Source organism: Calypte anna, chromosome 13 (assembly GCF_003957555.1).
Source record: "Calypte anna isolate BGI_N300 chromosome 13, bCalAnn1_v1.p, whole genome shotgun sequence".
Classification (NCBI taxonomy): domain Eukaryota; kingdom Metazoa; phylum Chordata; class Aves; order Apodiformes; family Trochilidae; genus Calypte; species Calypte anna.
The window spans coordinates 4,403,052-4,430,997 of record NC_044259.1 but is presented as its reverse complement, the minus strand read 5'-3'; the positions used below and the strand labels follow the sequence as shown (position 1 = coordinate 4,430,997).

The 27,946-nt window shown below is 37.7% G+C and overlaps 1 protein-coding gene across 4 annotated transcripts in view; it reads right to left on the bottom strand.

Moving 5' to 3' along the window:
• TENM2 (teneurin transmembrane protein 2) overlaps window positions 1-27,946 on the bottom strand; it is a 426,310-nt gene that overhangs the window by 43,763 nt on the left and 354,601 nt on the right. For 2 of the 4 annotated variants that reach the window (XM_030458892.1, XM_030458893.1), the window contains 2 exons: window positions 27,520-27,732; window positions 7,353-7,499 (listed from right to left, as the gene is read on the bottom strand). In XM_030458892.1, the coding sequence (XP_030314752.1) occupies window positions 7,353-7,499; window positions 27,520-27,732 (360 nt within the window). The remainder of the gene's footprint in view (window positions 1-7,352; window positions 7,500-27,519; window positions 27,733-27,946) is intronic. The other 2 variants (XM_030458896.1, XM_030458894.1) reach the window with 1 other exon arrangement.

Genomic DNA, 27,946 nt, shown 5'->3' with positions numbered 1-27,946 from the left:
CAATCAAGCAGGCAATCAAAGTGCTCTGAATTACCAGTTCAGGACCTGGGAGGTTAGAAACATCTCCATTCAATGCCAGGAAGAAACCTGCGTATGATTCTTTTTGTGTAGGAAGGTTTTACACCGTTTTGTGAATTCAGATTTGCACACTTTCAGATGCTTACAAAAACATTAAGAAAAGACAAGCATATGCCATTATATAAATATACACGATTTACTTGTTTGAAACATTATTACTTAGAATATTTGGCTATATTCCCCTACCCTAATTTATTCCCAGATGGAAGATTTGGGAGTTCAGGTATTTTTCCCTTATGCCAACTAGTGGACAGAGCTTGTAGCAATGGCAGAGCCAAGGTACAGATCTGCTGAGCATAGGCAGCCAGAACCTAGGCTCAGCTGTTTGGTGACAAAGATTTAAGTTGCACTGCTGCTGTCATTGTTGCTCTGAATTCTCTCACTTTACCTTTGAAAGGGTATTAAGTACTGTCAGAATATATTTGTTTCTATCTCATGTTTGCCTAATTTGCTATCTGGATGTATCATCACAGAAGGGCTGAGGTTGGCAGGGACCTATCAAAAGCCAGTTGCCCAAGACTGCATCCAGGTGGCTTCTGAATGTCTCCTAGGATGGAGACTCCACAACCTCTCTGGGAAACCTGCTACAGTACTCAGTCATCCGCACAATAAAAAAAATGTTTCCTAGCATACATCTGTGACTGGGGTTGTTCCTTCCTGGACACAGGACCTCGCACTTCACGACATTCCTATTGGCCTGTATCTTCAGCCATATTGTATTATTACATATGAGGTGAATGGCTACAGAATAATTTAGTTGCATTCGACTCAGATGATTAAAATGAGGGCTAGAAAAAATGTTCCTTCTCTGAAAGAAAACTCTGCCATAAGCACAAGTTTTAATTAGAATTCAGTACTTTGTTTTTTAATATATATTTCAGAATTTGTCATCTTCCAGACTTTCTCAGGCACACTGAATTATTTATATGGTTAATTCAATGACAAAACCCTCACCATTAGCTTCACCAAGATACTGGTGCTTTTCACAGCATATGCACTGGAGTTTAAAGTGTCCAGTTAGCAGCTCTCTGAAACCCAGTATACTAAAGGGAAGAGATCATAAGGGGAGTTAAGAGGGTGTTGAACAACTAGAGACCAAAAGCGTCCTGGCTTGGCCTCAATTAAGAAAAATGACAGAGGAAAATTTGTATCTGATTTAACCTGGAAGTACTGGATTAGCTTTTCATTGTCCTTCACACTTCTTCATTTCCAAATCTTTTCAGAAACAAAACAAGTGACATAATTTTCCTTTTGAAGACTTTCTTTGCTCTGTTCTACAAAAGTTTTTTGACAGAATTGACTACACAGCAAAAAGAAAGGTGTTAAGTATTACATGTACAGAGAATAATTTACTTCTATTTTAAGATGGCCCTATTATTGTGCTCCTCTTGAACATCATTACAAGGCTTAGAAAGCTCTTGGTAGAAATAGAATTTTACTACTAATGTATATCCAACCTCTCATCACCAGTTCACCTTCACCACTGAACAGATTTCTTTGCATGCTCAGGTGGCAGTGTTCCAGAATTGTGCTAAATCTTACTTTGAAAGTTGACATGTGAGCTCTTGGTTGTTTGTTGGTTTGTTCCTTTTTTTAATTCCGACAAGTACATTATCATTAATTTCCACTGTTCATGAAATACTTTCAGGTTGTGCTTCAGGTCCAATTCATGATGCACTAGAATGAATCCACTCTGCCCCGCTATCCAGCTGAGCAAGAAAATGCTTTCTGTACCCAGCAGGGAGGGACAATTGTGTTTCTAAAACAAAACTTCTGAGCACATGCTCAGTAGAGGGCATCCTTACACTTCACTAGCTGCAGGAGCTGGTGATTTTCAGAGCTTAATTCCTGGAAATTTTTCTTTTTCCAATAAACATTTCAGACTGATAATTAAAATGGAGGCAAGGAAGAGGGGAACATCAGCTACTACGAACCCTGAGGGCAAAAGGGCCTTTGATCACTCTAAGGGCAAATTAGTTAATTTATCATGATCCTATTTTAATTATGTGTAGTATTAATACACCCAAGGTGAAAGAATTAGAGATGCTCTCTCAGATTATCAAAAGAATAGGCCTTCTCTCTGCCAACAAAGAAATATTTTAATTGAGCTCTAAAACTGCATGCAGAACTATTTCCACAGGCAGGCTACTCCACAGCCCCTTATATCTTATTATCAGGAAGTTTTATCTAGTATTTAACCAAACTTTTCACTTTTGTAGTTCGATCTAATTACTGTTTGCTCTACTGGCATACATAATTCAAAAGAAATCCTCACAAGTTCCCAGAGCTAACAAGAAAGGAAATATGTCTAATCTGTCCTAGCCCCATTCCTCAATTAGCCAAACTGGAAAGCCTTTCTATAAACTCTCAGAATATCTGTTAAAACACTGGCTTGTACGGCCAAATGTGAGCACAGGAGAGTATTTTTTGAACCATAAACGACAGCTTCCTTTCAGGAAAAGCTGGACTGTAAATCCAGCATTGTGTTAAAGCAGGAAAAAACTATCTTCTCTGTAAGCTAGGTGTGCCTCTGAATGCGCCAAAAAAACTTCCATGAGGAAGCTCTAGATTGGAATATAACACTGGTAAAGCAACAGCCCTACTTCCCTTGCCCACTAGGGATCTCTGTGCTGCCCAGAGCTCTAGCAGTCTGGAAAACTCTCATCCTGAGAGCACTGGCTGGAAGAAACTACTGCAGGTGTAGCTCCAGCTCCACACTGAGTGTGTGATGGCTCTTCAGAACCTGAGAATGCTGGTGGATTACTGATGATCCAACTTCAAACTACACGTTGCTTAGAGCACAGTCACCCTAGAGGGCACCGAGAAAAAAAAATTGGGAAAAAAAATGTGTGATGGGTGCCGGTCTACACAGAGATACCCATGCAGCTTTTTATGCCATGGAATTTACAGTCACTGAATGTCTTGCTTCTGCTTCTCTGTGGGTTGTAAGAGCATGTTATTGTAGTAACATCCCGTGAGGGACAGTGTAAGGATAAGCTGGCTAATGTGCATAAAGGCGATTAGAGGCTGACATGAAGTTTTAACAAAATCACATAGCAGCACACTCATTAGCTCTTGTCAAACTTACATAATGTCTAGTTTTGATATAGATTTTATACTCAAGCCTACATGACTCATTCTGGCTCCTATCCACAATAGATTTCAACTACTCATTACATTTAATGTTCTAAAACTGACTACTGTACGGGCTCTGGGAAGGTATTTTCTGCGCCAAGAGTATTCTGGGTATTTCTAGTGAGAACTTCATAAAATCTTTTGTCTGTGCTGAATTAGAGACCCCTGCTGAGGCAAGGCTTGTCGAGGCAAGCTAAATTACATGATTTGCTTTTGTGCTGTGAAATACTTGTATTATTTTAAATGTCACGAGCCTGATGCAGTAACAAGTCACAGGATTTGTAATTTTCTAAAAGCAGTTTTTCCTAAATGTTTATTGCAGAAAGACACTTCTCTTTTCTATTTTCTTTCTATCTAATTTCAGATATGAGTTTTTCTAAGACAACTCAAATAAACAGCCTTTCAATCAGTCAAGAGCACTGTCTTGACAGTGAACTCCTCTAAAAATGTGTCTTTCTCACGAATTGAAGAGAATTCATACTGGAGCAGAAAGCTGGCTTTCTCTCATTCATTATCTTCAATGCAGTGTGCCAAACAGAATTGCTGCCAACTGTAGTTCTTGGTGGGGTTACAGCTATATAGTAGCAAACTGAAGGGCAAAATTTGCCTTCTGAGATATGCACAAGTCTCTTCGGATAGCCAAGTGGAAATAAATTAAAACTCATTTTCAAAGGATGTCCCCACTTTGCATAACAAACAAGGAATTCTTCATTCTATTTAGCTTATTATTCCACACTGCTACGGGTTGCTTCCTCTCCTTCCCCACGCAACTTTAGGGCAGATAATTGTATTTTGTGGAGAAATGTGATCTGTGATGTAAGCAGTGACTGATTTTTTTTTTCCACCTGTCTATACTTCCCTCTGCATCTTGATCAAATCTGAAAGAAAACAATTTAGCAAAATTCTGGCAACTTTCTGTTTCCTGAGGGTCTGTTACCTGTCTTGTCAATAAAAATTATAAACACAGATAGAGGAAGTTTGAAAGTATGTAAAAGGTGGGAGAAGAGGGAAAGCAGGAAAGAACAGCCTAGAAAGCTGTTCCACCCAAGTGGGTGATATGGACTCCTGACAGGACTGTTTCTGCAGAGGACAGAGTTGCTAAATATCCCTTCAAGATTATTTCACAGGATTCAGGAGGAAAGTACCTCAAACATGAGCTCCTGGTACCAACTGCAACCAACACCTAGGGCAACTTTTCTTTAGAAAAGGAATATGACATTTGCTGTGCTTTACTTGGAAGCATTTTACTTGAAGGCACTGTAAAGTCTAAGGTTAAATCTAGTTAAATATATGCAATTTATGAAGGTTGTCCCAAGACACAAAAAGCATTTTGCAATTTAAGAACAACTAAGCTATCATAAAATACTTATTGTGAAGAGATGGGTATAAATTTCCTCTGTGGTGATTTTCTTAGGAAATGCATCAGAAGAAATATCAACATATAAAGTACTGTACCTTCGCCCATTCCTCAAAATACAATTTCTAAACCCTTAATTTGTTAAATTAAATCCGTGGTGAATTGAATTGGTTATACATGTCTATTGGGGAGCTTATACATTATAATCACAAGTAAAGGTCTTGAAATAAAGCCGTCTAATCCCTCCAAAAGATGCTTAATAGCTATTAGACTACTGAGGGACTGATTAAGGAAAGGGGTCAGATTTAGAAACAGCCACAGGAAGGAGACTATGTAATCCAAATATGTTTTGGAAAACAGAAGAATTTTCCAATTAATGCTATGTTCAGGTTTGAGTTTTTTTTTTTTTTTTTTTTTTTTGTAGCTCTTGTGAATGACAATTTGACAGATGGGAAAGACAATGCATGTGCCCTTGCAGCACATAGTGGCAAGGATCCCGGGCCATCTCAAAGAAATCTGTGACTCAAAATCCAATCAAGCAACGTGAAAAAACAAAAATTAAAAAAGGCTTGTGAGAGACAGAAGAATAATGCAGTGCCCCACTGCCTGTGCTGGGGACAAAGCTCAGTGGGGCTGAATCCAAGGGCACATCTGTCCTGCTTTTCAGGGAGACCTTGCAAGTAGGGGGAGAAACACCTAGCTGAATGGGTGTCAGACCTCACATAAGCTCTCCTGTAGAAAAACTCTACAGAAATGTAGTAAGTATGACACTATTAAGTGAGTAGTAACGATAGCAAAGTCTTCAGGTCAAACAGACTTTTCAAGTTGTCTCTGGCCCTTGGGAATGGGAAGAAATTGTCAAACTATCTACACTCCCACAAGAAGCAATGACCAGCAACCTCTCTAGCCTTAAGAAAGAACAAACAAACAAACAACTTCAACATGCAAACATTGGGAACATCTGTAGAGTGTTTCCCCTTAATCTTTCTAGATTTCAGCCAGGCCAAGCAGTTTGCATTCAGGTGTGACTACAGTTAATCAGAAAACACACCCCCTGCACACTAATGCTAATCAGTATTAGAAGTCTGTTGTACAGCACACTGATTCTATGCATTCTTTGACTGATGAATTACTATTTACCTTCCATGAATTTCCATGAAGTTTTCGAATTCTGCAGTCTTAGATTGATATGAACAGCTGAATAATCTCAACTGGTCATTTCAGGGGTTGGACTTTATCTCCAAGGTCCCTTCCAACCCAGCCAATTCTATGATTCTATGATTTTTACCCATTCGTCTATCTGTTTTACAAGTGCTGAATATAGTCTGAGATAAGTGAAAACCTTCTTATTTCAGTATGTCTAGAGTCCAGTATGTCATGAGTTTTCCAAACTCATGTCTTGTTTTGAGGAAAATCTCATGATACATCCATTTACAAATTTTCCTTCCCAGCCTGTATAAACAGCAAACCTAAGCAGTTCACCTTTTAATTTCTTACATTGCCTCTTAACACAAGTTTAGTGGGTTTTGTTGTATAGTTCAATGCCAACTAATGTAACTTGGCAGTTAGATTCTGTCTTTAAAATTCAGTGACCACTATAAAGCAGGTTTTCTGAAAATTAATCAGCTCCATCTCTTTTTACTTATTTCCATAAGCACTGATTGCCTTTGAAGCCAAGGAACTAACAGAGCATTTACAAATTAAAATGCCTGGGTGATATTCAGATATAGTTAATACCACGTAGTCAAAATCAAATATAACTGGTCCTCAGTTCAGGATTTATGGACAGTGCCTACACACTGAGGTTTTGCCTAAAATTAAAGCACTTTCTCAATGACAATTTTACCCTAGAAACAGCCAGTCAAATAAGACAAATGCTTTTTTGCAGCTTTAGGAAATACATGAGGAGTAGAGCATTTATTAATAAGCAAAGAACAGATGTGCTCTTTGGATCAATTATTGGCCAAAGAAAAGTGAAGGAATATCGAAGTTGTGTCTAAGACTTGACTTCTAATGAAAAGCAGAAATGAAAAAGAATCTACATGACTTTCTAAAGACACTGCAATGAGAGGTGTAAGAAAGCTACTACAAAAGAACAAGACAGATTAAGCCATTTTATCTAGATAGCACAACTTCTCAGAGCTGCTTTCAGCCTAGCACAGCCTAAAACACACACTGTGGAAAGCTCTACAAAATGAGATAAAGTAAAGCTATATTCAAAGGTAAACATAGAACACCACTTCTGTATTTAATAGGGATACTCCTGATAAAGGAGTGGGAAAATTGAACTGGGATCTCAGACCCATACCATGTATGACTGTTCAGCACACCTCACTCAGCCCTTTCATGTCTGCCATGTGACTTGTGCAATATGACAGCAAGCTACAACCACTTACACAGGTTGTGTACACAAAAGCAGGACCCCGGCCTCCAGCACAGCATGGAAAATATCACTTAATACCCTGCTCAACCAGCCCCTGGGCTTGTGCGCACAGGCACAGCAACTTGGTTTGCAATTCACAAGTGCCAAGAGCCTACCAGAAAACTCACTCGTCTGCTGGGCCATACTCTCCACTGTGTGCTGGGCCTAAGGAAGCCTGGTGGCTCCCGATGCGACCCTCCAGGAGGCCACAGCTCCCTTGGACTTGTGTGTTTCAAAACTGAAGTAACACCATCACCTGACAACAATGGCAGGTGAAGTCCTGATGGAAAACAAGTCAGGAAGAAAGTGTGTACAACTCTGTGTTGTTTAGGGACTGGGAACAGAAAGACTTTGGCTCACCTCCCTCATTATCCTTGTTATCGGCACAGGCGGTTTCCATGGCAACGTTGCATCCTGGCCCCCTCCAGCCGCTTTGGCAGATACACTGCCAGCTGTTCTGACCCAGCGTGCATCTCCCGTTGCCATTGCACAGATCAGGGCAGCCATCTGGTTGAAGAAATGGAGAAGGTAAGTACATGACACACTCATTCATGCTCCTGCTCAGGCTTCTGACAATGTTACTGTGCAGACAAAAAGACTTGTTCCTGCTGGTGGGACAAACACTCGCCTAGGCCAGAGCCACAGCACTGGTATGGAGAAAGAAGGTAAAGAAAGGGGATGGATCAGAGAAATGGAGATCTAACTCAAACCAGAAGAAGTGGAGCCCTACCATCAATCATGCTATGTTTTAAGAACCCTGTAACGGTTCAGATCTTGTGCTCAAGACAGTAGACAAAATCAAAAGTCTGTTGACAGTCTCATGTGTATTCCTATATACCTATATGAAGGAGAATGGCTTCTGCAACGAGCACATCAATGTTCAAGGTGGCTATTACAGCATGCATTGCATAATTCTCCAGAGTTTCTCTAAACACAAACTTCAAATAAATGAGTTTGAAAATATTTTCCTTCTTTAAGTCCATTTAAAATACCTACTTATTTAACACTAAACTTACATATATTGTGCCAAAACATTTCATACTTTCTGAAAGATACGTTAGAAAATATATCCCACAAAAGCTATGGATATGATGTGACTTATTATAGCAAGAGCTGAGTTAGGAACAAACCCATTACTTTTACTAAGGTGCCTATGTGTTCCATCCATAGGCAACAGAATACTTCAACTATTTTTCTGAAATTAAACAAGTCTCAGGAGGCAATACTCTATCTTACTGAACATTATGAATATGGGTAAGAAAACTAAATTCTGTCCTCTAAGATGCCTAAAGCATTGGCATGAACAATCAAGTTCATCAACATCAAATCCACACAAGCAGGTGTGTGTTTGTCTGTGGAGGTGAAAGAAGATTTGAGAGCCCTTCAGCAGACCTCTCATAGAACCTTTTCATTAGTGTGAGGAAGAGGAGAAGGCTGTCATTCTGACACAGTAAATGCTGGGTCTCAGTCATTCACAAGCTTTCTCATTTGGGGTTGTAAATAAGAATTTAAACACGTCGTCTCCACAACCACCAGAAAATCTGGAATAATTAATCTCATTGCTATTGGTATTGAGCAGAAAATTTCATCTCAAAATACCTCAAAAAGTTTTGTGCTCTCTGATTTTCCCCTCTAACAGCAGTGACAGGTCACTGTTGGCATGAAGATCTTCTAGGTCCTACTGCAACCCTCTCAGATGTCACCAACTAGCTGGGTTAGTCCTTTGCATTTGCTACCATAACCCCAAGCTTTGACCATTAAGTACTCCACTCCCTTCCCCAGGCACTAAGAGCACCAAGGAACTAATGGGCACCTTACCAGACTGTGGAGACTCTTCACCAGTACTGATTGCAAGCAAGGAAGGCAGCAGTGGGAAATATCCTGAAAACAAATAAGTACATTTTCTTTGTCTGAGCAGCACCACTTCACCTGTGCAGCACTGGAGAAAGACTGAACTGACAGTGTGTCACCTCTGTGCCCCTTGGCTTCTGCAGGTGATCAGGGACAAGAACAGCTGTCAAGCTACCTCAGCTTTTATACTAGTGCAGAAAGACTGAACAGACTTGCAGAAATCACCCATTTAGACTGACTGTGCATTTCCACAAACCTAGTCAGAAACCCACAGCTCTGAGATTGTCTCTTCCTACCCATTCCAGCTGCCTCTGCTGTAGCCAGGCAGTGTTAGAGAGAAGTTCCTCTGACCCAATACCAGTTTCCATGCTGCTGCAGTTTACCATGCAGGAAAGCAAGCTGCCTTGTATCCCGCCTACTCACACAATTGGTACCACAATATGTAAGCACTTGTACTTTTTCTCACTGGGTTGTTACTTGATAGTTCATAGTGATTAAGTCGTATTAGGACTACATAGTTCATAGCCACATTAATTTTTGATATAATGCTGAAAGTTTCCTTTACTATTTTTTGTTTAAAATGTACATGGACCTGTGGAAGCTGCTGGACTGCGACCTCTGAGATCTTAGCTGTACCACAGAAAAGGTTCTACACAGTAACAGCAAACAACATTTCTGTGCCTGAACCTGTGTAATGTCTAGCACTGGCACAGCATCTTGATATCCATCAAAGCTCTGTGGAATAAGACACCAAACCTCTGTGAACTCGGCCAAGACCATTCAGTTATTTTACACAGAAATGCTACCAGCAGATAGAAACAAGCCCTACAAGTTTTCAGTCTGTATGCTGCTGTGTAATAAAAATACAGTGCCTCCTTCACATAAATGCAAGGCTGTTTTGGCTTTACATCTGGCATTATAGCACAGGTAATATATTGTCAAGATTTTTATTTTATATCTTCCATTTGTCAGGTTCCTTGTATGACCAAAATGATAATGTTTGAGGGAAAACATCATACTCTAGGAAAAATGATTTGTTTAAAATGAAAACCGAATAATTGTGAAGATACACATACATATGGTTGGCTTTATACTGAGGCACTGAAGAGAATTAAATCACTGAAACAGTTTGCTTTGCAGCATATGAGCAAGACGAAAACATGAACAGTAGGGAGCTAGCAAAATCACTGAAGTTTTATGTGCAGCTGGGGATTAATGGACATGACTTTGCTTTTAGCTTAAAGTGAGAATCAAGCATCACTGTTACAGACATGATGTTGCTAGGAAACACTACGTTACCTCTACAGAGTGTATTTAACTGTGGCCTTCCAAAGACAGATTTGTGTTTCAGTGACATAAATAGCAGAAGGAAGGGAAAAGACCCAGCAGTAGACTACAACAAGATCTGATACTGTCTTCCTTAAAAGATTTATAACATTAATGATGTATTGGTTTTCAAATAGAGCTTTAAGTATAGGACAAGTATTTAGATACTTTACATGGTTATGTACATATCTATACATACATGCGTGCATATATGCAGTTCTGTTTACGCCTTTCTTCAAGCAAGTATTTACACAGCAAATTGTTAGACAAAACCTTTTTCTAACAGCTTGTTGATCAACTAGGTAACAGAGATCCATTATGATCTATTACTAACAAGTTTTCTTATAGAAAGTTTACATCCAGGCAGTGCACTGAGTATATCTAGCTCTTCCTTCAGGTGCAAGGCCGTAATGATGACGACCAATGAACTTCCTTCACGCACTTCAATGGGTTTTGACAGCAGACCAGACTCACATGGTGCCTGACTGAGGAGCCCTCAAGAGTGTCAGCAAACACTCAGTGGTCAAAGCTGGACATACAGTCCTTGATGGAAACACACATCCCAGCACTAAGTGCTTTGTTAAAGTTTCCTTGCATTCCACAGTTCCAGCTCATGCCCAGCAGTATATTGCCTCCTGTCTGTCTTACAAGTTCACTCAGAAAGGCAGTCAAAGATGGAGAGTAAGGTAGCCATAGAAGGGAAGGCTATCAACATCTAACCTTAGGAAGCAAGCCACCAGTGTACAAAGCATTCAGTCACAGCACAGATAAGGACCCTTCACACTAAGCAGACAGGTTGCTATACCTGGTGTACAGAGAAATTCTACTCACCTTCTCTATTATAGTATGCTTAATGGAGAATGTCAAAAATTAGGTTAAAAAAGAAGAAAGGGCTTGTCTAAAGTGCTGGATCGACAGCCTACTTATTCACACACCACGCAGAGTACGGATGAGAGCAGTTCAAGTGTCTCCCACTTTTCTAGCAATGCTTCTGTTGCTGCTAAAGGTGAGACTACAGCAGCACCTTTCTCTTTGTCTCCAGATTACCCACAGAAATGGCAAGCAGGATCTTTAATACACGTATATGTGCACTTACAATTTAAACAGCAAGAAAGAATTCAGTACTTTTTGCAACATCGTGTCATAAAATCTGTGACTGGCATTCAAGGAGGAACATCAGAGTAAGAGACAGTTTCAGAATCAAAACATGAAAATTGATTCCCCTCCAAATGCCCAGAATTCATACTCAGTGAATACTGCAAGGAGATTCACAGAATACTGTGAAGGAGAAAATCAAAGCATTGTATCTCTAAATCTCACAGAGAATGATGCAAACTGGTGTTGTACATATGAGATCCCAAAATACTTTTTACCATTCTCACTGAACAGAACAGTCTTTAAAATCTTGCAGTTCTGGAACACTATGGCTAGTGTTTATTGCCTGAATATATTTCCTCTCAGCTTACTTATTGCAGAATACTCACTAACAACACGAGAGGACTGTAAGTTAAGGAAAACAAAAGTGTGCTACCTTTACCATAAAATACAAGTGTTCCTCCTTTTAGAAATGGATTTCTGCCTCTTGCCTATCTCTATGACTAAGAGGAAGGGGACCTACATTGGATGCTAAGAAGGTAATGCTGTATCAGAAGAGGATGGTATTTAAGAAAACAGTGCAAGAAGGTGGAATATGTCAATATGAAGAGGAGTACTCAGGCAACTACTATTAAATATGTACAATTACTACATAAATCTTATTTCACATCATTAATATTCACAGTGATAAGGGATAAAAAAGGTTCCAGAACTTTTGTTAGACACAACAGGTAAAGCAACCTCTTGTCTGAAAGCCTGTATAATTCAAAAGACAAGACAATCTTAAAATACCAGATTTTGTTGTTTGTCTGTGGAGACCAACACTGCCACAGTCCATGATGGGGCCTAGAAGATGCTATCACAATACAAATCACAGTGTTTTCATTGCAACAACAGAAAAATAAATAGTATAGAAAACAACAAATATTGATGTTTCCAAGGCCGCTGGGACCACAATTCAGTCCACCCCTTCCTCCAGGCCTAATGTAAGCTCTGTCTATTTCTAATTTCTTTTTTTTTTTTTTTTTTTTAGTTTCAAAACTTGTGAAAGATTTATGAAATGCTAAATTTAATAAGAAATTCTGCAGAATCATTATGAATAGTAAACAAAATCAGCACGGACAGGGCTTGTGATAGTGCTGGTTACATTTATAAGAGAACACTCACAGGTTCTATCTACAATGAAATTATTCTCAGATTGAATTCTAAGTTGATTAATTCATTTTTTTTAACACAGCAAATAATTTCCAGTATCTAGGCAGTACATCAATGATTCTAATCAAATTTGGGGGTAAATTCTGCACAGAGGTCCTTTTCATTTCCCTGGTATTCACAAACTCCAGGCATACAAACACACAAATACCCTGGTACCCAGCTATACACAGATTTTCCTTTGCATAAATTACTTTAACTAAACAGTTTAAGGAAATCAAAATACAAAAACACCTTGTAAAGGTGTAAACCAAGGACTTCTGAGTCCTTCTGATGCAAACCTTTCTATCAGCCATCTAACTTTCCAACTCAAGCAGCTACTATGGGTTCCCACCACCTGTTTGCAGTCTGCAATGTCCCCTGTCTCCTTCACCTTCCTCTCCTCACCCCCTGTGACACTTACCCAGGGCCTGTGGGCAGTCACTGGATTCTCTTCTCTGACTTGAGCTGGCGCTGGGCTAGGTGGCAGAACACCTGGAGGTGAAGCTGCCCTGCAGTACATATGTACAGAACAGGGGTTTCTCACTTGCAAGATACACGAGTTTCCAAAGGAACATTTAAATTCTCCTCCTTACAGCTGCTAACTACAGAACTGCAGGTAATAAAAGTAGTCTGGTATATATTGGGACCAATAGAATATAAAGAAATTACATAAAAACAGTAATAGCATCTTGTTTAATTTGGATTTTAGAGGATAATCAGAGTTTTCATATTTTCTGTTCTTTCCTTCAGTGAGCTGCCAGTATGCCTACAGCTATCTAGGAAATAAAACATAGAACAAGGTACCTAACAAAGTTGAAAATAAAATTACGCTTTTTATTTGCTACTGTTATTTTTTAATCCTTCAATTCCAAAGCTTCCAGGGCTTGGTTAAAGCCAAAGAAGGGGCATAAAAAAAAAAAAAAAAGACACATAGCATTATGGAAGGCACATCCAAGTTATTTTCTATGAAGTTGTATTTCAACTAAAATAAACTCACATCCAAAACATGAAGCTAAACAAATGTCAATGCAATTTGGTATTGGTTGAGCGAGAGGTGAGGCAGACAGCTATGAATGTTAAGTAAGGTTCATTAAATAGCTTGGGATATGTAAGCCATATTAGAGTTTCTTTCTCGTATTTATCGTATGTTTATGCAATTTCTGTCTTTCACATGTAAAATACAGAGGACATCTAGCTTTCCAAACAAAACAAGAAAATGTAAGCAAAACCATGTGTAACTGTTAAGAAGAGAAGTAAACCTCAAACAAAAGGAAACTGCTAGTATTAAGAAGAATGTATTAGGAGAAGTCACTATCATCTTCCTGAAGGAAAAAATCTGTGCCTGCTAGTGTTAGCCCTGGTCAGGTGCCAAGCCAAGTTTTATGAAACATATGGATTTAAGTCAAGACAGAGCTGCAGCCCAAAAGCTACATCTGAGCTATACAGTTTCTTCTACAGGCTAAGTAGATTATTTGCTGTGATTTTTAGCAAGAACTAAAATTTGACCCTTGCAGCACATTTGAGTTATACAGTGTATTCTTTTCAAACAAGACTCATTTTCAACCCATAATCATACACCAAACAAAAAGATACATAAAAGATGCAGTAAAATTTGTATTTAAGAGAGCTGGCTCTTTCAAATTGATTTTACTGTAAAAAAATCCATTTAGAATATAATGCTGGGTGAAACTGCCGTCATAAAACGAGCACCACAACCACAAGCTTTTATTGTATTAATGTTTCTCATATGGAATACAAGGGGTGGCATCACCTTTTGTAATATATAACAACATTTCTGGAAAAAATCCTTCCCAAGTTGGATTTATCTCTAAAAAAAGTCTACATAAGTAGTTTAGTGACAGTGTAATGATATAGTGACCTATCAGACATGATGTGTAAGTTCAGTCAATTGAAGAGCGAGAACAACAAGGAAAACATGAACCTTACATTTAAAGGAATACATAAACTAATTGCATGCAATAACTAAAATAAAATCTCTACATTAATCACAGTTTTATGGCAGGGAGTTTCAGTAATTCATTTATAAAAAATGGAATTCACACAGTAATGGCTACACAACCTCCTTGCGCACAATACAATTTGCTTTTTTAGTATTTTAAATACATAGCAGCCACAGCTGTTCAAAAATATGTGTTTGAACTTTATTTGAACACAGTTTTTGGTGTACTTTTAGATATATTTATTAACTAAAAAACTTCAAGAATCTCATATATGCTGATGCATGAAGTTGTGTCACATTACTATACTCTTTACCTCTACTATCCTCTTTGTACCATAGGGAAAGACAAAGAGGAAAAATTATTTCCACTTACATTACATGATGAACATAAGCATCTGATGTTTGTGTTAAGTGGTATCTGTGTCTGGCAAAAGAATATTTGATAATGTGCTGTCAAATCCCAGCCACTATAATTCAAAACCTTTAAATTTATAAAGTTCAACATAGGTGACCTGATTTTTCTTCATTTTATTCAGACAGAAAACAATGCCTAATTTTACAGTTGCTAACAGCTAAGATGATGTATAAACTCAGAATTATACTCATTTTACTGAAGTACCTCTAATATTTTATTCTGACCTGGGAGTAAAGTGTGAAGTCAGGTGCCTTAAAATTTATGGGCCTGAGTCAACTGTCTGACCTGTGACCTGTCTAACCCTGCCTTGAAGAAGAGGTTGGACAAGATGACCTCCTGACATCCCTTCCAACCTGAATTATCTACAGATCCTTCAGTTTTAGAGCTTGATAATTCATAATTCTCAGGGCAGGGAATCCTAGTTTTCTCGGGCATTATTGGAAAATAATTAGTTGCTACTAATCAGATATTGATGTATGCACAGACTTTATAATTTAGCAATTAACTTCCAGGTATGCAAATGCAGATTCTGTCTAAGTGTACAAGTTTTGTCTATGAGAAGAATAAATATGAGCCTTAACATAAGTATGCATTTTCCTCCATTACTGCCTAACAGATTAGTATGACCAAATACCCCTTAGTTTGGTACAGAACTTTGGAACCCTTCAGGATGAAAATGTGATATAGACAGATGCATTATATTTTGCAGCAGTTCTCCATGAAGGATGGACTCCGTGAATTCCAATAAATGGCTGCACACTGTGTGGTTTTTGAAGTCCTAACATTTTAGCACCAACTAGCCTTTTAACGTGGTTGCCTGGCATCTATATTTGCCAGAATTTTTAAGCTATGCTGAGACAGGCAGGATGCTACTAGTTATAATGGGACTATTTGCTAGGAACACAGTATTTAAAAGGAGGAGATGGGCAAGAAATCTGGAGATCACTTCAGCTGCAATATGATTGTAGATCAATCCATTGGATTAATCCACTTCAGTCACTAATTCATGTCAGGTGAAAAGGTGCAAGCTGTGTGTTGTCACGATACTTGCTTCAGCTTAAAAATCAAAACCAAACAAACAAACAATAAAACACAACAGAACTTCAAGAACAGGAAAAAGCAGACTTAAGATTATTAAATACGAAATTTTGGTAAAAATCCTCCTTAATCAGGTATCACTCACTGGAAAAACTAACTTGCAGTTTAATGACATCCCCTTTCTCTTCAAGGTACAACTCGGTAAACTGAAGTGTTCACATTTAAGTGTATTTTCCAGCATGCATGACTGTTTTGCATTCTGAATGAAACAACTTCCTGATTTTAATTATTTCCTAAGATGGAATGAAGTTACCCGTTTCAAAGTATTGATCAGTAGCAGAAGCCCTGTGAAACATTATCCTCAATGGACCTGTAATTTTTATTCATGGGACAAAAAAAATAATAGAAGCAACACTGAAAAGAACTGACATCTTTTTCACTCCACTGCCATTTTTTCACAACTACCATCTCTCCTCACATTTTAGAACATCTATTTCTCAAGACATAAACTACAGAAAATAATAATAATTAAGATCTAGGGTCATATTCTGCAAATAATTTTTAAGAAATCTTCTATTTAATATCAATCAAGACATTGATATAGGTTATACATGCCTTGCTGGAAGAAGGCAGCCTTTACTTACTGAATTTTCTGTTTGGAGGATCAAAAGATTAAAATGAATGTAGAAATCAAAGATTCAAACATTTACAGGACACAATGGAGATATATATGGATTGACTTAAAGATAAAAAATCAATTAATAATGATCCAAGGGAGGCAGTAACAAAAACCAATTTCATCTCCAGTTTACAAAGAAGCCAACAAAAATATGCACTGTATATAAAAAAATCCATGTCACTATACTCCCATCCCCCTTGTCCTGCCCCTCAATTCCACTATTTACAGTGCTATGTAGTGAGCCATGTCAGCCTTCATTGCATGTGCCTGAAAAACTCCTATGCAGCGATTTTCTGACTTAACTATAAAACATCTGTGGGTTTTTTTGAAACAAGAGAAGGCATATTGCCATCATTTTTCCTGTACTGTTATCAAATTATTCTTAAAAAAAAAGTATAATTAATCAGAATCTGTTAACATTTCAACAAATTCATCGTGTTCCCTCACTTTTCAGCAATAAATAAAGATCTGTTGTCTTCCTGCTTTCAGTAATACTTTTCTTGTTCAAATGCAAGGGATTCTGCAATTTAAAAAGAAAAGAAAATTGGGAAGAAGGAGAAAGACACACAATTTCCTTTTCTGTAACTGCTTAATTCCGGGCACATTGTCTTGCATTGTAGAATTGTTCACAGTAATGCTAATTCCTCTATCAATTTCAGAGAGAAGTGATTGGTAACCCAACATCTACACATTTTGCTGTGCTTTATTAAATGGAAAGCAAAGAAGCCAGATCTGTTTATATTTGAAACGTGCTGAAAAGTTGATGGCACCATGCTACATTAGGAACTGAGTTCTACTCTCTGGAATTCCCTGTGGTTAAAACAAAAAGTCAGTTCTCTCATCTGGATTAATATGTCTGTGGTTTTAGGAGAATCAGCCTCCTCTGGGACGCTCAAGGTTTTGTGCTTGTGCATGGTCAATTTACAAAAATAATTTCAGTGCTGTTCTTAAGGAACTCACTTCACAAGAGGCTCAGCAATCACTTTTGATGCCTAACAACTGGGAAATCACTGCGGTGGAAGCAGAACTACATTTAAGATCAATAAATCACCATGTTCTCCAGGTTATAGGCAAATATGTTATTCCTAAACAAATCTATTTTTTTCATTTTGTAATTTTTAATTTGTTCTTTTGGATACTTGCTCTCTTAGTATTGTTTCTAGCCTAAAATAAACAACCTTATAATGTTTTGCCCTACAAACTAATCTAGTTTTAATTAAAAATAATGGGTTTTTTATTATGTCTTACTCATTTCTCATACTCACAAATAACTTGATTCTTTCAACATCTACCTGAAAAAACCCCTGATCTGTAATTTTATGTTAACTGGAATAAACAAAGAATAGATCCATCTTTAGTCCATATGAGTTTCTGTAAAATTATACGAAAATGTTATGAGTGTATATACTTTTTATCTATAAGAAAGATCAACAAGCACCTTGTGTAGTTCAGCCTACCCTAATCTCTCCAGAAAAATTAAGAAAGGAATAGATAAGCTTCCCTTGCAGTTATTTTGTACAGCATCTCATTTTACAGCATTTTAAAAAGCAGGCTACAATCTCCTGATGCTGAGTTGATCAACCTGCTCCATGCTGGACTGTTAAAAACTGTGAATAGAAACTAGAACTACAATGGGACGAGGAAAAAGCACTAAACCCTAACACTGACTGGCAGTTTGTAAAAATTATAGCTCTCTATTTCCAGAATGCAGGAAACCCACAGCATTTTAACAGGCACCGTACAACAGAGAAAATGAGTTGGGTAGGACTTAGGTACCATTAGGTAAGCTGTGTTTGAGAGAATGCAGAAATTGTTTTACTTTTGAACATCTGGGACTCACTGCATGGCTCCCATTAACCAATCAGATGGCACAAGAAGAGGCAGCAATTCCCAGATGTTAGATACTGGGCATGGGGCACAGAACTGGCACGTTACAGTAAGGCAAGAGTAGAAGTATCTTTTAAGTTTAATAGAATGAGGGAGAAAAGTATTACATGGATAAGCAGGCAAACGTCTCCTCTGCCTATATTTTCATTAAGGATAATGCTATGATCCGTATCACACTGAAGTCCTTGTGAAGATGACAGTTACTGCTTGACCATGGGAACTGTTTAAGAGAGGTACTTACTTGCCATCAAGTGTGCAGCACCCTGTGCTAAGGGTCAAGCTCTCAGATTTTAATATCTTCAAGGAGACAGCTGGACTGCTCAAATCCAGATACTGGATGAAGACAGAATGAGAATAAACACACTGATTTTTCACAGCCTGATTCCACTTTGACTTTTAGTACTTTTATGACTTTCAACTGCTGCTAGATTGAAGAAGAACTAGTGTTGCTTTGTCTCTATCCCAGCATGGATGTGTTTGAATACAAATGACAGAATGAGATGGGCAGGTTTTTGCCAATCAATACTATGTGTCACTCAAAACACTACAGAAGGATGTCCTGGAAATTGCAGATATCTAAACACTTAGTTCTAATTTTCATGGCAGATGAAAATCAGATAATAATGACTCCATTATTACACCAACTATCTGCACTTTAAACATACAGAGAGGAACATGGACAATAACCTAGGACCTGAATACCTTACAGAACAATCAAGGTTTGTATTAAGTTCTTATATTTCCGTAACATAAATGTTGTTTGTACTTTCTTTGGGCAAAGAAGATATAAATTAGATGATAATTTCTGTTGGATAATTTCTGCTTCTTCTTATATGCATAAAAAAGCTGTATCTAAATTGAAATAGACTGATGCTTTCTCTCTACAGGAGTAATCTCTAAAGTGAGGTTATCCTAATAAGCATTTCATAAAAAGGCCAGAATAGGAACGAAAAGAAAGAACAAGAGAAAAGAGCTGAAAAATACAAGTTTTGTAAAAGACTTCGTTCTATACAAATGGGTCAAGATACCTTCATAGCTGGTATCCTGAACAAATCCCCATATTAAATCATTAAGATCTTTTAAAAATTGTCTTAGTAAGGGCTTCTAAGTGCAAGAAGATTGTATCAATATTCAACATCAGTGTGTATTTCATCCTCAGTAAGCAGGAACTGCACAAGAGATAACTGACAGTTTAAAGAAAAAATTCAATAGCTTCATTTTTTCCCCAAAGCTCTATGTAGATCACACAACAAAATCCTGAACTGACACTTCAGAGGTAACACGGGGACCACTTTTTTTCTTTTTGACACCAGTATTTTAAATATAACATTAAACTAAGAAAGTATGAAGTAGAGAATTTCAAAAGAATCAGTTACTTTAGGAAGAGACAAGCCTCTCACTTCCAATGCATCCTACTGTTAATTTGATACTATATAAGAACTGAAGACAAAATTGACAAGAAGCTGAGAAGCTAAAGCCTTGTGTCTAAATTGTTATTCTGTAGTTTGTAGCAGCCAGCCAAAATGTTTTGTCATTATTTGCATTTTCAAGCATGAAAATTTTTCTTAACATTTCCAAATGGTCAAGGGAAAGATACCCTTTAACAAGCAGGCCTCAAAAGGATGGCCAGATATTGTTCTTTTGTAATTAGTTTCTTAGTGTGCAGAAATATTATATATTTGTATATAGGTACCTATTTCTCAAGATCTGGTACTGCTCTTCTATCTCTATGCAATCTATGTCACTGACCTCTAACAAGCATTCCCATGTCTTTGTTGTTTTGTATCCAGCAACACCATGTAATTCACTCACTTGCTGAAGTGGTGCTTGACACCACCAGGAACAAAATAACACAGAAAACATTATCTGTGGAAGAAGAGAAGATTGCCTGATACTGTGAATACTCCTAGGCACAACAAAATCAGTTTTGCCCTTTCAAAAGTTAGATCAGCTGCCTGATTGATTGTCCTCCCCCTCTTTTTGTGGTCTTTTAAGAGCTCAAGAATTGACCAGAAAATCAATATAACTCACATAGCAGCCCCTCCAAAAGGAGAAAAAAGAAATGTGATTTTAGTTTGGAAAACTATTCAGCAGTATCTGCTGGGTGCATCCTTGAAGTACCAGACAAAATGCAAGAAGCTTTGCTGAAAATACACTCATTAAATCTTGGGGCTAGAAAGGTAAGAAATAAGGTCATGTTCTGCAAATATCCTATACATAAAGAAAAGCCACTGAAGTGTTCTGAAAATGCACTGTGACATATTTCAGTCATTGAGGAAGCCCTCAGCAAAGAATGCAAGCAGGAAAGTTCTTCCTCATGAATAAGCTTGCCTTTTAGCCAAGAAAGGTCCCCAGATGTCCCAAGTAAATCCTGAAGTTTAAAAGCCATTGTTTCTAAATTCCCTGAAAGTCAAACTACTTTCACTGTATATATCTTTACATTGAAGATTTAATTCTAAAGATATTTACAATCAGCTACCTTGCTCAGCTGTGACAAAGTAAGAGGATAAAATATGGCAGTCCTGGATTCTGCAGTGCCACAGAAATTGTTTTCCTGATGCAAAAAACAAAAAAGCAAGGTATATTTGAGTAACTGGGAATGGAATAATAGAGTTACAATCCAGAAGCAAAAACTAGAGGGACATTCAAAACAAAAGGTACTTACACAGTGTTTAAGCTGAGGCCTTCACAGATGAGAGATTTTTTTATCCAGAAGTTTTGGAGGTGAAATAAAAGATGACACATTTACAAAACCAACAACACACCCCATAGCAAATATAGTTGGAAAAGATAAAATGCATTCTTTTCCAAGAAGAAATTTCTATTTGCTTATTTACTGGGAACTTGCAAATGAAGCACAGCAAGGCTGGACTACATGAACACTGATCTAATTGACTACCAAATATCCCTGGGTTTGGTTATCAAATGTAACATGATGAAACATATATTACTAAACATCACTTTATAAGGAAAATTCCTCCATTACAAGTCTGTCTATGCTCATGTAACAGAAATGAAAATGTAAATTATGTGCAGAAAAAATCAGAAAGAACTGAGAATATCTCAGAATAATTAATGAAATGTGGGTTACTATTCAGTTTTGCTGAAAAGACACACTGGGGAGAACCCAGCTTACCACTCTCCAAATGGAAGCTTGACACCACTTACCTAAAAGACTGCATCACAGATGTGCTTATCAAAAACCTGCTACCTGGTGTAAAGACAGCAGGCTGATGGTACCATACAGGTGGGGAACCTGAATCTGCAGGTACAGAAACAGTCAATGTCACTGTCATTTTTGGTCAGGTCATCATATGTCTTACCAACGTATTTCTTTATCATCAGTAACGAAAAGTGGCCACGGCCCAAATATTTTTTATGTATTTTTCAAATAAAACAAAAAACTGTGTTCCTCTCTATACAGAGCATGCAATCTATATTTCTGTCATCATCATCAGAGGCTTTTTTCTTTATGCCTTGATAGGTTAAAAACTGCTACAGATGAATTTTAAGTTTGAAGTGTATTGGAGAAATCTACTATGTGTTGCTTCTTTGAAACTGCTCTTTGTCAGATACAATGGCTTTCCTCTGTCTCCTCCCACACACTTTCCATCTCTTCTGAAAATTGCCTCATTTTTGAATCATCAGTGTTATAATAACAAGAAAAATTAGTAGTAGAAGAAAAAAATGTTGAAAGAAAGAACCTGATCATGGGACAAAAATATCCTGCTCTATCCAAAGATAACACCATTAATTTACTTAATTGTAATCTTTACATGTGGTATTTTTTTGAGTCAACAAAAAACATAAGCATGTCCAAAAGATGGAAAGGGCACAGTCATCCCAGAACACTCACGAAAAAAAATTAGTAAACATTTTCTTTTTCAGGAAAACCAGAGGTGTAGTACTATCCATCTAGTGTTCAGTTGGATGAGTCTTGGTATTTCAAAGGGAGAGGATTTGAAGTATTTACTTAGTGGGTGTAATATTTGCTCTTAGTTTGGATGTTTCAGTGTGGTTTAATATATACATTGATAACCCATTGTTCTGCAAATACAAAACACAGATTAGTCTTCTTGGTTAGAAAAATGATCATTTCTACTTCTAAGAGAGGCGTTTGATTCTTAAAAGGGTCTGGCAGTACAAATCTTAACATAGGCCATTATAAAATAAGCTACTTAGGAGGAGTGCTTCCTTTTAAGCTAATTTAGAGTAAGGCTGCAGGAGAGCTCACATGGTTCAATAGTTTATAGTCAGTTTTCTGCCCTGTGGCAGGATGAATTACTTCTCTGCTCCTCCTGACCTAAGTTTGACTAAATCCTTGTTAAAAGCCTCACTGATAAAGATTCCACAACTTCCCTGGACAATCAACTTCAGGTTTTCATTTACTCTTACAAAGCTTTTCTTATAACCTAACCCAAATCTCCTATATCATTACTTAAACTTATCCTAAACTCAACCCAGACACAAAGACCTCTTTTTTTCCTGCACATTTTTATGCATCTGGAAATTTTAAGTTATTTTCCACCATTTAAGTGACAAGACCATGGTTCTTTCAAATCTTTCTTCTTTATTCATGGCCCTGAAAATATAGATGATAGGGTGTAGGGCTAACACAGATTTAGAAATCTCTTATTTGACTAAGGAACATGTCCTACCATTGCATCTTTTCAATACAGAGGCCAAGGAGTCAGTGGAGGAAAGGAGATCCCCACTTCTGGAGCTAGATTTGGAAGAGCACCATCCCAGCCAGGAAGTGCAGAGATGCACACGCATCCCTCTGTGTCCTGCTTTGCAGGTAAAGGACGGGAGCTTTGGCTTCTATGGCTGTCAAACCAGGTACAGCTTATTTGCATGGAAAATAAAAAAAAAAAAAAAAAAAAAGGAATAGAGAAGATGGGAATTGTTTTGATCCTAATCTGCAACAGAGTATCCATATTATCAATGTCCTTTACTACAGTCTTTTGTCTGAAAGCAGGAGTGCTCACCCAGCACCTAACGTAGGACATGAGCAGACAAGAGGGAGGCTTTGGGAGTACTACAGAGTGCCACAAAGAAAACTTCGTGGAGCATCTTCTGGGGAGAGCTTCCCGTACAAGATATAGTATGTTTGCAGACTTTTATATTTTACTCATAAACATTTAAGATCAAATTTTGCTTTCACTCATCTCTCACTGAGATTTCTACCAAGGACTTAATAACAGTCATATTTCATCCTGCAGGAATATGAATTACAAACAGAATTACATTTTAACATGGTATTTCTCTAAGATCTCCATATATACCCCATTATCCTTAGTATACAGTCCTGACAGTGTATATGAGAACACCATCCAAAAGAGCAGAGCATCAACAGCTTTAAACATCCAAATACTTTTTTTCAAAGTAAGACCTCTGTTTTATAACAGCACATTTCACAACATTCTGATGATCCAAGGGAAAGCTAAATTGTCCACCTTAACATTCTGGCACAAAACTGGTTCAAGATTTATCAAGTCCTATATCTTACTCTTTCGCTTTGTTATTAGTTTTCCCAGATTTTTTTTCCCCTCATTTAGATTACCCTCTATTATTTAGTTAGAACTTCCTCCATAATTGCAATCAGTGAATAGTAATAATTTAATAAACATATCCTGAGAGCCCTATTTTTGCACTGGGAAAAGATTAATTTTCTTTATTGTCACTTCAGTAAGCAATTTTTCCTCTTACCTGAAGTAGCAAAGGGCCTGTGTAGAGTTCTTTCATATACTTAAAGCATTTGAGCAAGACCAGCCACCATCCCTTTAATTTTTATAGTATTTGGAAATACATTTATCAAAAGCTGAGTAACCTGGAATTTGCATTCACTGACTTTTAGATGTAAATCTATGACTGCAAATAGATAAAAGCTGCTTTGCACAAAAAGCTTGGTAACACTGAGCTAATAGTGGCATTCTGGGATAGTTTTAGTGTAAAATGCAGGTAATGCAATGAGAAACTGCATTCTTCTTAAATTTTTTGAGCTTGGATACTCAGTATCTGAATGCCAAAGGTTAGGCATTCCGTGAACTACTAACAAATAGAGTAAAATAGCCTGAATGAACCTGGATACCTGCAGGTTGCTGTAATGATTTCTTTTCCACTGCCATGTAAATATAGTATATGAAAATGGTAAAGGAATACAAACAAAAACCAATGTATTTTGGTTTGTACATAAAACTGTGTTTGGCTTTTTTCCCCTCAAAATTTAGATTGATTTGTTCTAAGAGGACTGGACCTAAAGTTGCAGGGATAAAATCCAATTCTTCTGCTGACTTCAAGAGATTTCAGACTAGGAATAGTAATAAATGGAAAGTTAGAGTTAATAAACTCTTCTTTAGGATTCACATTGTTCTCCTTGAAGTCAATACAGGGAAATTCTTAACTGTCCTGTAAGGTAAGCTTGGCCATTCATTGCTCCTTAAGACCTAATATGGGTACTCAAAATTTCAAACTATGTACAGGGAAAGGAGAGAGTCTCCAGACACACTGTTAATAATGTAGGGTCTGGCCTGGCTCTGTCTCCGGACAAACAGACTTTTTGCCAGGTACTCTACAAAAAGAACTGAAAATAAAACCATTTTTGTTTTTATGGTGGACACTCCTCAGTGAGTAGTTCTGACATTAGATGGTCTGTTGACAGTTGAGTTGGAAGCAAAACGATAAAGGGAAAACTGTAAACTGACTTTCCATAAAACTTAAGTACACTTTAGTTCTTCCTTCTAAAGAACCTCTTGAGCAACTGATCCTTGTTCCAAACTATCAGCCAGCTCTAAGGATACATTTTTCCAGTGGTAACTTCTAGCATTTGTTGTACAAATACTGACAAAAATTTCATCACCCTTTCCCTCCAAACTCTTTCTCTGTTTCAGCCCTATGTAACACAAAGAAGAGGGATCAAGGTGAGCCTCTCAACTGAATTCCATGTGTCACATCATATCTTGTGCTTTTGTAAATGGCCTCACAGCCAGACCTGAAGATCTGAACATAAAATAATTCTTATTATTGAAAGAATACGTATGACTTCATACAACAGGCAACACAGGACTGTACAAATTGAATATAAAATAACAAGAAGGGCAAACCACTTAATTTTTTTTCTGACCTTTGTCACAGGCAGACACACAGTAAGTTTCAAGGAAACCTTTCTGATATATATACCAAACCAAAAAATCATATGCATATTTTAATCACTTTAGCAGCATGACCCATTTTCATCTGAAAAGAATTATTTACATCCAAATATTGATTTCACCACTCTGCAAGGTTGACTAAAAATCTCACTTCTGAATTCCCCAGCTCAGCTTGTAATTTCCAGAATTCCTTTAACACATCAGTACAAGGCATCTTTTTGTGTGCACAGTAATGAAGACTTTACATACACTAAATACCTCTAAACATAAGGATATTACTAAAATATTAGAAAGCAAAACAAAATTTTGAGCAAAGCATCAACTTTAAAAATAAGCAATTATTACACAATTTAATGCAGTAAGAATTTATGTACTAGGCATTTTGTAAAGGTCTGGGAAGTACTTAATTTGAAAACAAAATGCCTGCATTGATCTGAGTTACACTGATAGGATGGTAGTCAGAAAGCAGTTGTGAAAAGATACTCTGCATCTATGTTGGTGACAAAGTGTTCAGTCATAAAAGCTCTGATATAAATATTAGCATAGTGTGGTAGAAGCATGCAGCACCACAACATCAAAGGATATGACCAAATTACATGTATCTATTTCTTATTTAATTTTCTTTTTTCTTCTCTCCAATAAAAGTATACTTTTAGTTTTCAACATGTGTGTTTATCAGAAATGGTTTGTATATCCAGGGACAAATCAGAGGGGAATTAAACCCGCTTGAGGGATGCAAGAATCTCAACATACGTTTAAGTAAAGAAATAACAATTCACTTGTAATAGGACTGTTCCATTAAGGCCCCTGATGGCCATGAATATCTCAATTGACCTACTCCTTTTCTTTGTCAAATTTACCATATATTTACCATACCAAATTTGCCATAATTAAAACATGACCTTGGATTCGGACTCACTGGGTTTCTTTTAAAGAATACCTCACAGTGCTCCCAAAATTTTTTGGAGAAAAATACTCTTGCCTGAATCTCACATTGTCTCAGTAGTTGGAAACTCTTCTTCCAGATAGTTTTGCTCTGGCTTCTTTAAAGAGATGTGACCACTCAGACTTGGCAATTTTTTACTATGACAAAGAGAAAACAATTTTTTCCTTTGTTTTCAGTAACTTTACAGAATAATCCAATTTCCCCACCTGACTGCTTGTAGAGACAAAACAGAGAACTTCATTCCATTAATTCCTCTTCAGCGTAATTTTCAAGCAGGGTAATTGAGAGGACAGATGATCATTCCTTTGTGTAAGTGTAACCTTTTGGAACTTCCCATGCAGATACATGACAGCTGAGCTGCAAGCCTTTTAGTCACAGCACTCTGCATGATGCCAGTGCTGTGCTGAACAGCACACCATTAGGAAAGGGTACAGCAGCATGCTGCACTACTGATGGGGCTCTCCCATGCTGGGGTTGTCTGTATGCAAACACCATGTCCACTGTCACAGCACAACACAGAAGAATGCTGGGGAGCTATTTCGGTAACATGGGGAACACTTACTCCTCCACAAGTTGACCCCTGCTCTGTGTAGGGATGCTGGTGATGGGTTTCAGATGTGATGTATAATAGCAGGAGAGCACCAATGCAGCAGACCAGGAAATTAAAAAAGATGCCACTCACACAAAAGAATGTTTAGTTAAGTTTGAAAATCTTGGCTCAGATGATACCATGATGGACCATTTGTTACATCTTTACTTACTAACATTCATTCGCTGGGCAATTTGTGGTGTGTGGGTTTCTTTGTCTCTACAAATCAGTTTGTTCCTGCTTTTAAATGATTCCAAGAGCTCATCTGCATTTCACCCAACACATTTTGAGTGGGAGATAATATCTGAAAGCACTAGGGTCCTTAAAGGAACAGCCTATTACAATACACAACAGTAACTATGTTTCTACGATTTATGAAAAGAAAGCAATATGTGCCTGTTTCGGTGCCTGTCGTTTGCCTACCAATGGTGCAGTGCTCCCCATTCCAGCCCTCTTTGCATTCACATTTCCCATCTTTACAAGTTCCATGCTCCGTACAACGGGGATGACACACACGCTGGTCACACGCTGCTCCCGTCCACCCTTCTTCACAGCGACATGCTCCTCCAATGCACACCCCATGAGTGCCACAGTCTACAGAGCACACTTCTAGGAGGAGAAAAGGAGACAGATTTTACATAGCTTCTGCCAGCAGCAAAGGGGCAGGAGCAGCAGCCTGGTCTTGAGGGGAGAAGTGAGGAGAACAGGGCTACTCTTATTGAAAATGATTTGCTGTCAAAAGCTGACTGGCTAATATTCTGATCCAAACTAGAATTTAACTTTTGCTTAACAACCTAAATTGTATTTAAAAAGTTATTTAGAA